Source organism: Candoia aspera, chromosome 8 (assembly GCF_035149785.1).
Source record: "Candoia aspera isolate rCanAsp1 chromosome 8, rCanAsp1.hap2, whole genome shotgun sequence".
Taxonomy (NCBI): domain Eukaryota; kingdom Metazoa; phylum Chordata; class Lepidosauria; order Squamata; family Boidae; genus Candoia; species Candoia aspera.
This window is the reverse complement of record NC_086160.1, coordinates 20391467-20406263: the sequence shown is the minus strand read 5'-3', so window position 1 is coordinate 20406263 and position 14797 is coordinate 20391467. Positions and strand designations below refer to the sequence as shown.

At 37.4% G+C, this 14797-nt stretch overlaps 1 protein-coding gene across 2 annotated transcripts in view; it reads left to right on the top strand.

Moving 5' to 3' along the window:
* The window catches only part of MTUS1 (microtubule associated scaffold protein 1), a 98135-nt gene that overhangs the window by 30220 nt on the left and 53118 nt on the right, over window positions 1-14797 (top strand). The window contains exons 4-6 of one of the 2 annotated variants that reach the window (XM_063310466.1): window positions 7903-8082; window positions 12188-12319; window positions 13718-13822. In XM_063310466.1, coding sequence (XP_063166536.1) covers window positions 7903-8082; window positions 12188-12319; window positions 13718-13822 — 417 coding nt within the window. The remainder of the gene's footprint in view (window positions 1-7902; window positions 8083-12187; window positions 12320-13717; window positions 13823-14797) is intronic. The other variant, XM_063310467.1, reaches the window with a different exon arrangement.

The window sequence follows — 14797 nt, the reverse complement described above, 5'->3', positions numbered from 1 at the left end:
AACCTAAGAGACATGATGCAGTGCGAGCCAATGCAGTGCATTCCATCCATAGCTGAAAATTAGCATGGAAAAATTGCTGCAGATACTGTGCAGACTGCTTATTGTTAAACAACGGCTGAAGCTGAGATTGCACGTCTGCTTTGATAGTATACTTTATGCTAGCCTTTATACTATGGCAGATATCTAAACAGTTCGCTGCTGCGGCATCTTGTTAAAGTGTTAGCTAGGAATCAGTTGCTGCTCTCCCCAAGCAAGTTGGCTATTTGCATTCTGAATTAGCATTCGTTTTGAAATTACTATCTGGTGCATACATGGTGTGTGGCTATCATGTTCTGCACTGCTGACCGAAAATCTGGTTTTTAGTTGTGATTCATTATTTATAGAATAAACTGAGAGGAATTAAATATAAACATATCCACTGGCTTTTGATAATACAGACAGCTCTTTTCCCCCCCACCTCATGATAGCTAAAGAGTTTGGTTCGTGTAGACATGACAGTCATGTTCCTCTCATTTTTTTTCCTGTTAATCCAAAGGTGGGCTCCCTGGGGTAACAACGTTTCATCCAGGAAGAAACAGTGACTTCAGCCTTTCTCTTGGGTTGATTTTTTTATTCAAAATAAGTTCTACCCATCTTAATATGCTTTATTAGTCCAACTGAAAGTTTCAGGCATTTGTAGATGCAGTAACTTTTCACTAGCAGCAATGGTTAAACACGCCCCAAAAGCATATCCATCACACTTCCCTTTGGGGGAAAGCAGTGTTGTGCAAAGCACAGAAAGGGGTATGAAGTAGTAAGACAAAGAAGTTAAGACATGAGGTAAAGAAGAGAAAAAGAAATATTGTTAATTTGAGTTTACACCAACACTCTACACAATATTTCTCCATAGCTTTCTATGCTGGAAAACCATCCTTGTTACAATGCTTTATATATTGCCTCCCATTTTTTAAAGCTCTCATCTTTGGGGGGAACTTATAAACCCCATTCAGGTCAACCATGACTTTCTCAGCCTACCTCTTTCTCTTGCTTCATTGACACTTTATCCCTATATTTGTTTTGCTATTAACTCATTCTTTTTCTCTAGATGTCCAAACCACTTCTGGGTACTTGACCGTATCTCTTCTTGCTTACCACACAGACACACCATTTTCCACAGTATTCAGCTTTCTCACTTGCATATAACAAAATGGACTGAAGCATGCTCTGTACGCATTTTTCCTTTCTCTGAGAAATAGTTAACATTCCTTACAACAGATGTCATACTACCCACTATATTTCTACCCGTATTTGCATGTCTTAAAATTTCTTCATCTATCTTTGGTCAATATTCTTAGCAGAGTACACAAATCCATTTTCCTGCTCTAATTTTTCTCTGTTTTTGTATAACTTGCGGTTATTCACTCCATTTTCCATGTCAAACACAACTACCCTGGTACTGGATGTGTTATTTTTTGAGATCCTCACTGCATCATATTATTAATTGAATACTCACTGCAAATCATTTGGGTTACTGGCCAACAACATGGCATTGTCTGCATACAAAAGTACAAAATTCACATCCCCAGCCAATGGACCCTAAGTATCCCTTACATATCCATAAATGCATTAAGTAATAAAGGAGACATCACATGTCCTTGTCCTCTCCTCAATGTTGAATCATGTGCTAAACATACCATACATTCTCATAGATGCTTTACTTCCATCATGGATCACTTTTATTGTATGCATAATCAACCGTTGTCCATATTTGCACAAAGCTTTCCATCACACAAGCCTATTCAGTTTATTATACACTTCATCTGAATCCACAAATATATGATAAAGTTTCTTCTGTATATTTGTGTGTTTCTCAGGCACTTGAGAAAGAGCAAAAATGTGATCTGCACACTCCCTGCCTAGCACAGATAGCCATATTGAATGTCCCAGATTTTGTTCATTGCAGTTTTTCATACCATTTCAATCACAATTCTTCCCAGGGATATTTAACAAGCTAATCCTCTTGTAGCTTTTGCATTCAGTCTAGCTACCTTTCTTTTTGGATTAGGAGAACAATAACAGCATTCTTCCAAATGTCAGGCATAGTTGCAGTCTTCACACACACTTTAAACTAGTTGCACAGCCACTACGTAAGCAAACTGCACCCATATTTTAACATTTCTCCGGTTATACAATCTGCACCTGGAGACTTTCCATTTTTTTAACAAAGCATTTATTATTTTCTTGCTATTATTTTTTTTCTGGAGCACTAATATAGATACCATTTATTTAAAATCCACTCTGTCATAGGACTACCATGGCCATGCAAATCTCTAAAATAAATATTTCTTCAGCATTCACTCAATTTTAGTTTCATCCCAAATTCTTTATACTGTACTATTTATTTTTAATTCTCTTCATTCTGCTGGAGGCTCTTGTTTAGCCCCTCACTTCCAAACAAGATTTATTTCCATCAAAATCTCTGCATTTTTTCCTGCCTCTTTTGATCTTAACCATTTGTTGATCTTGTTCACTATGTTCTTCGCAATTGTACTTTTTTTCTGCTTCACATTAAACAATACCTTCCATTCTCTTCTTTTACAGCAGTCGTTTTCTTACATGCATTTGGTTCTTTATTCACAGCCTTTGTCATTTCACCATTCCACCATGCATCGTTTTCTTTACTTCCTCTTAGTGTAAGTCCACATACGTTTGTTGCGTTCTGTGTCATAATTCTTTTCACTATGTCCAAGATGCTTCCACATCCTCTTTATGTCCATGCGTGTAAAAGGGGAGTGGAGAGTTGCTGACACCTCTGCTTATATCCAATTGCCATTCATTTTGTTGGGGTATCAGTGTATCTTCTAATACCCTTTCACACAGAACTTCTACTTTCACTTCCTGCCGTCATTCTGTTTTACCTTTAGGTTCTTTCTTATCCTTCCTTTTCTTCCATGTCCATTTATTCCCAAAGATTCACTCCTGATACTAATATTCAGAATCTCTCATCACTATAGTTTTCTTCACTAGTTCTCTGCCTTTCATCATGAACACCAAATCATGTTTTTATTTATTACTTTTCCATCTTTCCATATGAATATATTTATGCTTAAACTATGTACTTAATCAAATGATTCCTTATACAGATGCTCCCCAAGCAGTTGTAATTCTCATTCGTTCTTGGGTCTTTGAAATAGAATTACAACTGAAATAGAGCCCCACTGCTATTTCTCTTCTCTTTTTCCACTCATCTGTTCCTGGCACCTAACTGATTTTTTTTTCTAGTTATATTAGATCACCTTGATTCAGGATGCTGTGGAAATTTTCCCCAAATTCATTTCTACTTCTTCCATTATCACCATTTACAGAAGTGTACCATACAGCTGTCACCAAGCTATGGCTTCCTTCTTTCATAAGCATCCACAACAACCTAAATGGCATCAATTCATATTTTGTGACATACATTTCATTCATAATTAAATATATATTTTCAGTTCTTGTATCTATTCATCAACTCCACTCCATGAGATCAGGCTGCCTTGATTCAGATCTATCATGTTCTTCCATTTTTTCTTAGTTTTGCAGACATATAGCATACCTATTTTTATTCCTTTCACTTCATTTATTAATTTGTGCTTTTTACTATTTACTCCTTTTACATTCTGAGTGAGTCTTCCACATGGAATGGTCATCACCAGATGGGTACATTGATACTGACTTCTACCACCTATCATTGATTTAGTCAAGTGAGGGTTTCACTAATGCTTTTTTAAAAGGTATAGACCAGGTTCTATTCCATAGTAATCAGTGCAGCATTACACATGCAGCATTCCCTGCTCAATGTAAGAACAGAATTAGTCCGTTTGGGCATGTTATGTCCAATATGCTACAAATCTAGTTTTATCACAAGTCTGTTTGTGCTATTCTATGCACATTGGGATTTCTAATCTAGAGACTGCCTTGCAAGTATCCTGTGCATATCCTACCAGCAAGGAGGTAAATGCAGTTATACTGACACACACTTGCAGGACAGAAATAAGGTAATCTGATCCATGTTTGTATCAAGTTGCTGGTGGAGTATATCAGGGTCTGTGCAAATTGAAGCTTAACAGGATTCTAGAAATAGGATTGTATTCTGCCAGAGTTTATGAGAAGAAGAAACAAACTAATCATTTGCAATTTGGGGTAATATAAAACCTGGCTCTTAAAGACACAACTTTAAGTTTGAAGTAGAAGGGATAGGGCACTTAATGTGGAATATTGTACGTGTATTTAATTGCCCAAATACTACTCATGTTACGAATGCGTCTACATTTAAAGTTGGTTGTGTGCCTGTCCCCCTTAGTGAGATTTCTTTAAACCTTTCAATTCTAATGATTCAAGAACAGATTTTCATTAGCAGATGTATAAAAAGAGGGAAGTTAGAAACCCAGTAGTAGTAGTAGTAGTACTTCTTCTTCTCCTTCTTTTCTTTCTTCTTCTTTTCTGGGGGGGAATTTTAATTCTTGCTAAATTTACTTTATCTGTTTATTCCTTTTATTAACATTTGGGTTTATGTGTGTGTATATATACTGTATGTATATATGTTTACACACAAACATATAGGTGTGTGTGTGTCTGTGTGTCTGTGTGTATGGTAACAATACAATGGAGACCTTAACACTAAGTAATCAGCTCAAGACTGAAAACTTTATTATACAACAAATATTTTCATGCAATCTGCAGCATTTTTTCTTTTTAATGTTATACTCTGGATGAAAAAGTCACATAATTTTATGCTTGTAATATTGACATCCTAAATTGTAATTAATATTGATAGAATACCCTTTTCTCCTGTCTCTGTTTCCAGCACACTAAATTATCTAAATAACAGAATGTCAATAATTTTTCAATTAATGTTGCATAAATGTCATTATATCAAAACAATACAATGTATTAAGATTTATAACAACATAATAAAAAGGGGGAAAAAAGAACAGATTTCCCACCATCTGATCCAGGCTAGTAATTCAATGAGATAGACAGACAGACAGACTCACTCATTTCTGCTCATCAAGGAACTTCAGGTCTATAGTGAATCTGTCTTAACCTGCGCCATAGAATTAGTATCTCATTAATGCCTTTGCCAGTTTCTCACTGGCAAATACACATTTTGCTTCTGTGAGAGCATGCTTCAAAAAGTAAAAGTCCTTCTGATGTCACATTGATTTTTGAAGCGCAGGGAGAATAAAAGAGTATTTCTAAGGGTGCACTGATGCTCAAAGAAATTTTTAAGACCATGATGCTGCTTACTCCTTTTTTGTTGGAGCTTCGTGGAATAAGATAATGAGCTTCTCCCTCTGTTCAAGCTCACCACTTCCCCACAGCATAAAAGCATCAGATCCTGTCCCTCCACATGTGGGGAAAAGTTCAGATTTGTTAACCCCTGTATCCTTTGTTCAGGATAAAGGTGTTTTCGTTGTAGGCCATTTCTGTTTTTTCAGTTACTATTTGACAAAAACATAAGCAAGCCAATATTAGACCTGTGAGTCTATGTGAGAGGACATGTCTTTAATGCAACAACGTTCATATAATAAGTGCAGTCCCTTATGTTCTAGCATTATGAAACTAAACCACTTTCAGTTTCCTTTCATGTTGTATCTGGAGCGTTACCTGGGTGGCTCATGGCTGCTTTTGGCAATGTATGGCTTTTTGTACTCTAGAACGTGTATATTAAATACTTGAAAAAAGAAGTTACAGGATGTGTTACTTTATTTTTAAAGTAATAAATTCTGCAGATTCTTTTTTTGAATACTGTTTACCAAAAGCCCTCACACTAATTTACAACAGGTAATGTCTTACCTGTTGAACTTACCTGCCCAGCAGGCTTGCCCACTTAAATACATTTTGTTTCTGGGCAAGATAAGAATTTCAGGAGAGCTTTTTGAGAAGAAATGTATACTGGAAAAATTAAAGCTCTCCATGTGCTGTTGCTGCATATTTTTCAGTGTAAGATTCCTAAACCTCACTAGAAGGAATTCTAAGGAATCTTTTTACCTGAATGGGTAAAAGGGGAAGCAGACACACTTGGTTCTCAAGAACAGGGAAAGAAATAGAAAGGGGATGAACCAGGTCAGCAAAAACAAGACCAGTGAAGTCACAAAAAAATGCCATGAACACTTAAGTACAATATAGTACTATACATATTTATATTTTTATCTATCTGGGCGTCTGAACCAACTACATTATCAAATTTCATTTCATACCTTCTCTTCTAACCCTTTTCATGGTTTTGTGTATTTTAGAATATATACCTGAGAATAGGAATTTTTATTATGTTTTATTTATTTAAAGAATTTATTAGACTGCCCCACTCACAGTTTATGTCTCTGGAAACAGTACATCAATAAAAATAAAGTAAAAAAATAAATATAAAACTAATATAATAAAATGTAGTCACTGCATTGTTGAGGTTGGGCATAGCTAAACTTGTACTCACTCTCTTATGAAAATCAGCCTGAGAGCCTTTTTGGCTGACCAGTGAGATAAACATGCTTTAAATAAGTAATAAATAAATAAATGGTCAATTACTTAATATGTAGTCCAGTTTTAATGAGGCAAACTATCTGCATTCTTGACTAATTATTCAGACAACTGGCTTTATTGTTCACTGAATCAATGCCAATTTATTTGGAAATTTTGGGTTGTGAATGGGAAAAAAGTAGATACCTGCCTAGATCTTTAAACAACTAACTAATAAATTAGCTAGTAGAAGTAGGTTAACAGCAAAACTTTTCCAAGTTGCTTTCCAAGTTACTGTCTTATAATACCACCTGGTGTTGAGGAGAGTAATAGCAGTATAATATTTTCCAGTTTTTGTAGTAGTTTATCACATAGGTTTCAGATAGTAAACACTCCCTTTCAGATGAGCTTTTTACTGGCTGGCTTAAATACTTTCAGGTAGCTGACATTTAATGGAAACTTGCAGTCCTGGAATAGTATAATTCCTTCTGATAATTGAATCATTGAAATAGATGAGTGTCTGCAAGCATCTAACTGACATTGCTGCTTCTTGCAAAATCTACAGGGCAGGGTGAAACAAAAGCATTCTTGACCATCCTTTGATTAACTACCTTCAGCAAAGGAGGTTATGCAAAAGTTGTGAATGCTCTACTATGTTTTAAGTTAAAAAAAAATTGATTACACCATTCTTCCTGAAACCAATATCTTTCAAACCTGTTCAGCTACTTTTCTCATTAGCCCTCAAGCCAGCACAGCTCTTGACCATGCTCACACAGGATGACTATGGTTGCAGTGCACCACAGCTGGTGTAAAAGTTGTACTTCATGGATAAAGATAGGAGAAAGCACTAGTGGAAAAACAGGTGTGGGGCATCCAGATGTTGCAGAGCTGCAACTTATACCATTCTTCTCCATTGTTGGCCATAACGATTGAGATGAAGGAAAGTTATGTTCAGAATCATTGGGGGATCATGGGATCAAATGGTCTGTCAAGCCTACCAAATAGCCATGAAATTAATAATATTCTTGCCCACATAGCAAGATATATATTGAAGATAAACTTACAGTCTGAGTTTCTGCAGACTGCATTGTAGGAAGTCCTAGATGGCAAAAGTAATTGAGACGTCACTGTCTACAATGTAAATTTAGCTGATTTTACCTGCTGTTTTGAATATCCTTAAGACATTATTATATTAATGCAAACAGTTATGCAGAAGAACTATACCTGTTAGCTGTGCTCAGCTGCAAAGGCCTTACCTATTTCTCCTTTGCTGTAACTTGCTTCTTAGATGTCTCAAATGTTGTATTACCTGGCAGGAGACAATGAAGTTGGAGTATTGTTTTAAGAAGACTGAATTGTTTTGGAAAGTACTGTTTCTTCATCTAAGAAGCAGCATTATTGCTGACTTATCCCTCTTTATGCTAGCAGGAGTAGGAACTCTTTCTCCCAAGGGAAGGCTTACTTCTGTGAAGGCCTTATCAGGATCTTCAGCTAGTTCTGGTCTCAGTTCAAAAGTGCCCATTAGAGGACCAGGACTTCGGAGAGCTTCTAGCATCTCTTCAGTCAGCAGCACTCAGAGTGACCAAAGCACTGGCAGCAATAATTGTAAGTCCATTTTGGGGATTATTGTTTGTTTTAACAGATAATTGGATAAAACCCATAGTGGTTCGTTATAACTGCTTTTCTCCTCAGCCAAAGGGAGTAACTAGTAATTCCAGAATGGCCAAACCATTTGAACTCCTATGCTGCAAAAGCATTAAATAGCTTTAGGCAGTGTTTTGGCCCAAATACTGTAGATCTAATTTATCCTCAGCAGCAAATCCTCTCATTTTGTTAGATTGTTGCTTACAAGTATTGATGAATGTTTACAAATGCCTGGCTGATATACAGAAGAAATTAATATTGCACAACATTCCGATAGCAGTTATTATTGCTTGTTTTATTACTGCTTTGAAATGAATAAATTAAGCAATGTACAAATTTGCCAAGGGGAAGAATGATGTGACATATTAAAGAAAGTCAAACCTGCCATATGGGGAAGAGTGATATGTTAGGCTAAAATGTATGAGCTAAGGAGGCAACAGTACTATAGCATCAGTAAGCTTATAATGATGTCTTTTTGCTTCCCTTGCCATTTTAAAATAATCCCCACGTACAATGCTTTTTAAAAGAGCAGTCCTGCTATTTAAGTTTGGCAGCATGCATTTCTCCTGTCCACAGATTGGCTCTGTGCTGACAGCCATGTTGGCTCCTTTGCCTGCCCGCTGGTTGGTCTGTTTACTTCAGTGCCTGAATCACCTAAGGAGGTTGTAAACGGTCTGTGCCATTCTGTCCTTCCTCCTAACAAAGGAAAGGGTTTTGCTTCTTAACCAAGAGATGACATGGTCTCCAGTTCCAGATTAAGGATCCAATTCACGATATTTTTTTAAGTCTGATTTGCTAGTTGGATTAATCTGTTCTTGTTTCCTGCCTTGAAGCTTCCTATTCTGCCTACCTCCCCCCCTCCCCGCCCACCCTTGATTGTAATTCACTAAGAGCAAGTGTGGGGAATACACGAGGGGGAACATGGCTGCAGTCTTTCAGGCTCTGAGCTTGCTTTGATCATTTTAAATGACTGTACCGGGAGGACTTCGCAGTTGCACAGAAACCGACTTCTCTCCTCATATTTTCATCAATTCTACCCTCGCCCCACCGGCAGATTCAGGAAGCCACTGCGATGTTACCCTACTGACCTTGCTCATAGTGGGATCGTACAGCTTTTGTATCATTCCTTTGTTAGCCACATTTACTGGCAGAAGAAGTAGGTGACCATCCTTTTATATCTATACCCATATACATCTGTCTATAGATAGATAGGTAAAAGGGGCAGCACGTCTTGTTTTCATAAATGAAGTGAATATGTCAAATGAAATGCTTTTCCATTCTGTCTTTTTTTTAAATTTGTGATGGATAAGAGAGGGAGGAATGTATTTAATTTCTAATGAAGTAATGCATGCTTGATGCATATTCTGGAGCCATAATAAAATCTGGGAAATACATTAGCCTCCAGCTGCTGAGTGTTATGCACCAGATGATCTTGCACCTGATTTTTATAAGTATATGCTTTTTAAAAAACCTCTGCTTTCACCCTCCCCCTTACCAGTGTCTGCATGGCTTTGCTCAGTACACTTTGGAGTGAAATAAACTAATTGTCTGCAATAACCACTACAGAATTCCCACCTGTCAAGGTTTAAACAACTAGCATCTTCAGCAAGACTGTTATAAATGAAAACTTAATGTATAATTTTGCATGATTGTAAATGGGCTCTTTAAAAAAAGCAAGCGCAGAGTAGCAACTCTTCATTTAATATAGGCTCAGAGCTTTGTGTGAAATGCTTATAAATTGTGTAGGTCCTGCAGTGTTTTTGAGATGTTTTTATACTAGACTGTTGTCTTCTTTTCTATAACCCCCAACATTATCAATTGTCTTGCCTTATAACTCTAGCATTTAAACTGAGACTGTTTAACAGCTGCCTTTGTCTATGGCCTGGCATGATTCCTCAAAAACGTAAGTCTAAAGAAGATTGTAATGGAACAGTATGGAGCAAAGGGATGAAAAGAAAAAGGAAAAATCCCCTGCCTTTTGCATATATTACATCAGAATGTTAAGCATTTAAAGTGTACTTTCTCCTTTCACAGGAATAGCCATGTAGCAAGTAAACACAGAAGCATGAACTCTGAACATGGCAGTTGTATTTGAAATGATAAAATAATAAATTTTAATTTAATTTCAATTACATTTAAATAATCAAATGTAATGATTTAAACTATTAAATAGTTTACATTATTTCTGTGATCATGCTCGTTATAGTTCATGTTGCTAATTAAACCTATCAACAAGCTGTTCATAGTCCGTAAAGTTTTTTAAATAATAAATAGTTTTTCTTGTAATATTGGTAATAGAGGAAGTGTAGCCCTTCAGATTATGAAGGTATTTATCAGGAACACTTGGCCAGTTTCAGGATCAGTTGAGTCTTTTCACCCTAGCTAATAAGGCAGGTACTGTATAGAAAAATGAATATATTTGCTACATTACCTGATCATTGAGAAGCAAACAGCATCTTTCAGACAAATAAAATAAGGCAGCAGTCTATGTTATTAATTGGCTAGTATACCTCACATCATAAGCCAAAATATTATTTTTTCTTTTTGCTGAATCAATCTTGACTCCTGGCAACTATATAGACAAGTCCATGCAGTTGGCTTTGGTAACTAAGGGGTGACTAGAACATAGATCTCCCCCATCTTAGCCCATTGTCTTAACTGTTAGACCATGGTGGCTCTGATATTACTCTTTCTGTGTGTGTGTGTGCTTCTGAGTCAAGGGTTTTTTGTTTTTTATTTTGACTCCTGGTGGCTGCCTGGACTATTCCCTGCAGTTTTCTTGGCAAGGTTTTTCAGAAATGGTTTGCCATTGCCTGCTTCCTGGGGCTGAGAGAAAGTGACTGGCCCAAGGTCACCCAGCTGGGTTTGTGCCTGAGGTGGGACTAGAACTCACAGTCTCCCGATTTCTAGCCTGATGCCTTAACCTCTACACCAAACTGGCTCTCAAGTAAGACAGTATTGCATTACTTGAAACAGCAATTCCCTTTCTCATTGATTTAAGCAATACTGGCTTGTATGTTTTCTTGATTTTTATCCTGCCTTTCTGTCCAGTGCACAATTAATCAGTTAATAGAAATTTTAGCTGCTTCTATAAGATTTTAAATAATTCAAACAAAAAATAAAGCCTGCCTGAAGAGGATGGATTTTGATTTTTTCTCGTGAAAGTAGAAGGATGGGAGAATAAGCACATCTCCCAAGGGAATGCATTTTATAGTTTCTTCCATGTGTCCAACAAACAGACATGAGAAAGTGAGAATATCTTTAAGAGGGGCTGTCCTGCTGACTTTAATGGCTGAACGAGTTTGTGATGCACTAGGCAGGCCCCAAGCTCTTCAAGGCTTTAAGGGTAAAAACCAAACGGGAAAGTAATTGGCAACCAGTGCAAGTTCTTCCACACAATTATAATGTTCTCCTGTTATGGTGTACCACCACTGATGCACCAGATTCGAACTGACTGTGTATTGCTGCCGCTGCCACCTGCAAATACTTCTGGCGTTCAGGGAGCACTCCCACATGGAGGATCTGTTTCAAGAAAGCACAGACTCATCCACCACAAGCTGAACCACCATCAGAGTTTGGTTTTCTACTTTGGACTGCTTAGGCTTAATTTCAGCATGTTCACCCTCTTTCCCATTGTTGACCATCAAGATGGTTAAGGGAATCAAGGGACTTAGACTTCCTTGGACTTAGATAGCAGGGAGCAGCAGAACTGGCTGTTAGCATATTGATGGCACTTCAGATTGCACTTCTAATGCTAGGGCTTTTTTCCTTGTGAGTGTAGTTTAATGTGGATTTGGATGTGCCCATTTATTTTTTAAAAAGTGTTCATTTATTGCCTATTCAGAAGCCAACTGAGGATAACACTTCCTATAGCTGATGATGTGGACTTTAATGCACAAAAGCTTATGATGTACAGTCGGTTACTTTTTAAGACCTCTAAGTTTTCATTGTCATACATCACATCTTCTACAGGACTAGTGTTGCAGCAGTGCTGTGTAATTGCTAAGGAATATTTTGAATCTTCTCAAAATGTGGGACTTAAACTTGTGGGTTTTTTTTTAAATAGCTACAAGTGCTACCATTATCAAGAATGGAGAATGGGCTTCCAAATCTGCATGTCAGAATGGTACAGCTGGATCCATCTCTCTAAAGCCAGTGCCCAGGCCACGAGTCCTTTCATTGAAAAGTACACCCAAAGGTATTTGATCTCTGATGGTAACTGGCATACCTTTTTTTTTTTTCCTCAAGCAGAACATACTGCCCTACATATTACAAGGAATTCAGAATTTATATGAGAAGTGATCTTGAAAGGAAATATAAGTATTTTTTCCCTCCAAGCTATGTGCATCTCTTCCTCACTGTCTGTGTGAGATAGTGATAGGCTGATGGTAATTGCCGTTAGTGAGAAACATGCTGGGAAGTTGGCAGAAGATTGTTAACTCCTTTTGAAGGTCTGCTGCTACTTGTTGCCATGTCCACAAACCTGATTAAAAAAGGGTTTATATTAAAAAGTTGGGACTGATTGAAAACCGAAACTTGAGCTTGCGGTCAACGTGGTTATCTTTTTAAAGTTAGAAGTAACACTTTGGAACGATTGTAATCGCATTAATAGGCAGAAAGATTTTATAATTCTTAAACCAAAAAGTGAACTGTTGTGATTTTTCTTGTCCAAGCCCTGGCTACCATGGTAACCTAAAGACTGAGATCAACTAATAAAGGTAACTTTCTATTTGAGAGTTGATTTTTTGGAAATCGTGTGAAATGTCTTTATCTCCTTGGTTAATGATCTGCTACAGATACTATCACTGTGGTAGCTGAGTAACTTGACTACTTTATGTAGATTAGAACCTTACAGAATGTAATTGCTTAAATAACAAATATGACTGGCTACAAAGTGATCAGTATAAAAGAGAGATGTTGGGCCTGTTTGGACGACATTTGGCTGTTACTTTCTCTACATAGATTGAACAGGAGAATAGAATGACAGAGTTGACAGTTTCTCCAGATCTTGCTGCAGACGTCAGCAGTAAAAGATCAGAAACTACGTCCAGCGTTTCTGTTTACAGAAGGAGTATTGGCTTGATTCCTGTTAGGAGGCTGAAGTGTCCAGTTAGGCCGCTACAGAAGAGAAGGATCTGCTGCTAATGTGGGTCTTCTCCTGTACTTCATTCTGCACTCATAGGAATTGAAGAATTGGGTAACCATTTGGAAGATACCAGATTGGGGAAGATTCATCTCAGTGGACCCAGCACATGATGAAATCCCTGAACGGGAATTGTCCCGCATTCATCTCCATCATTTTGGAAGGGGCAACTTTGCATATGTGGGGATGAGAAGAGAGCAGAAACTGCCTAGCAGCACCTGGATTTTCCTTATAACACTGAACTAAAGAAGCCTTCCTCAATCTGGTGGCTTCCAGATGTATTCAAATATAGAACCAATCACTCCCAGCTAGCATAGCCATTGTGTAAGTTGAGCATCTAGTGTGCTTCTGCTAACTTAAAAAAAAATGTTTGTCTATAGTTTTGAGGTATGCTTAACACTTTACTTATACCGTATTCTAACGTCGTTCTTTCATGGATTTTTTTTTCTTAAGGAGCAAAAAGTAAATTAGGCTTAGTGAACCAATGTATGCCCAAGTCTGCTGGAGCTCTACTTTCAGGGAAGAAAGCGAGTGACCTAAGAGGGAGTCAACGATTAGGTAAAATGATCATTCCATTCTTGTGTTATAGTGGTATAATTAAGGTGAAATAATGATCTGTGTCTTTTCTAACTCCTTTTCTGTCACTATCAGTTAATTGGTATGGTGTTTGCTCAACTTATCAGACCTAAATTGGGGAATGTGATTAAACCTAGGTTTTGTATATTTTACTTAATACAGAAGGATTTCTACCTTTTTTTCATGGTGGGGGCAAAGGTCTCATTGACTGAGTATATTAGTTGCAAAATTCATTAAGATGCTAGACTAGCACTGGGGAACCTAGGTTGAAGTCCACCTTCAGCCACAGAAGCTCACTGATTTGGGGTCAATCACTCTCAGTCCAACCTACTTCACAGGCAGGTTGTTGGAGGAAAATGGAAGGTGGGAGAACAATATATTCTGCTATGTCCTGAAGGAAAGATGAGTTATAAATCTAACAAGCTATAATTTATATTCTTCTCTGAAAAATCATGTGAAGATGTTTAATTGAGAAGGTTCCATACATCCCTTGTCTCAAGTGAGAAAAGAGGGAGTAAATTAAATGTTACTGGCAGGCTTCTTTTTCTAAAGGTTTCCCAGTAAACAAGTATGACAGGCTGCTACTAGTTGGATTAAATCTCCTCCTACATCCTGTCTGAGGAGTTCCTAACTCTTCCACCAAAGTGTTCTCTGTTCAGCCTACCTTTAGAAAAGATAGATCTTTGGATCTTCCTGCCCAAAGATATAAATTACAAAACTCATGAGAACCTAAGATCCTGAAAATAAGAAGGTAACAGTCAATCTTGCAAGTAGGAAAGATGTTAATGGAAATTTCCCTTTTAAACAAATGAAACCAAATCTCTAGATCAGAAGATTTCAAACTCTTTTGATAGATAGACAGACAGACAGATTCCCATGCCTTGCTGGAAGCCCTAATCAAGAGGCAAAACTTGAGCAATGGAAAATTGGCTGCCTTCAAATGGGGGGGGGACAGGG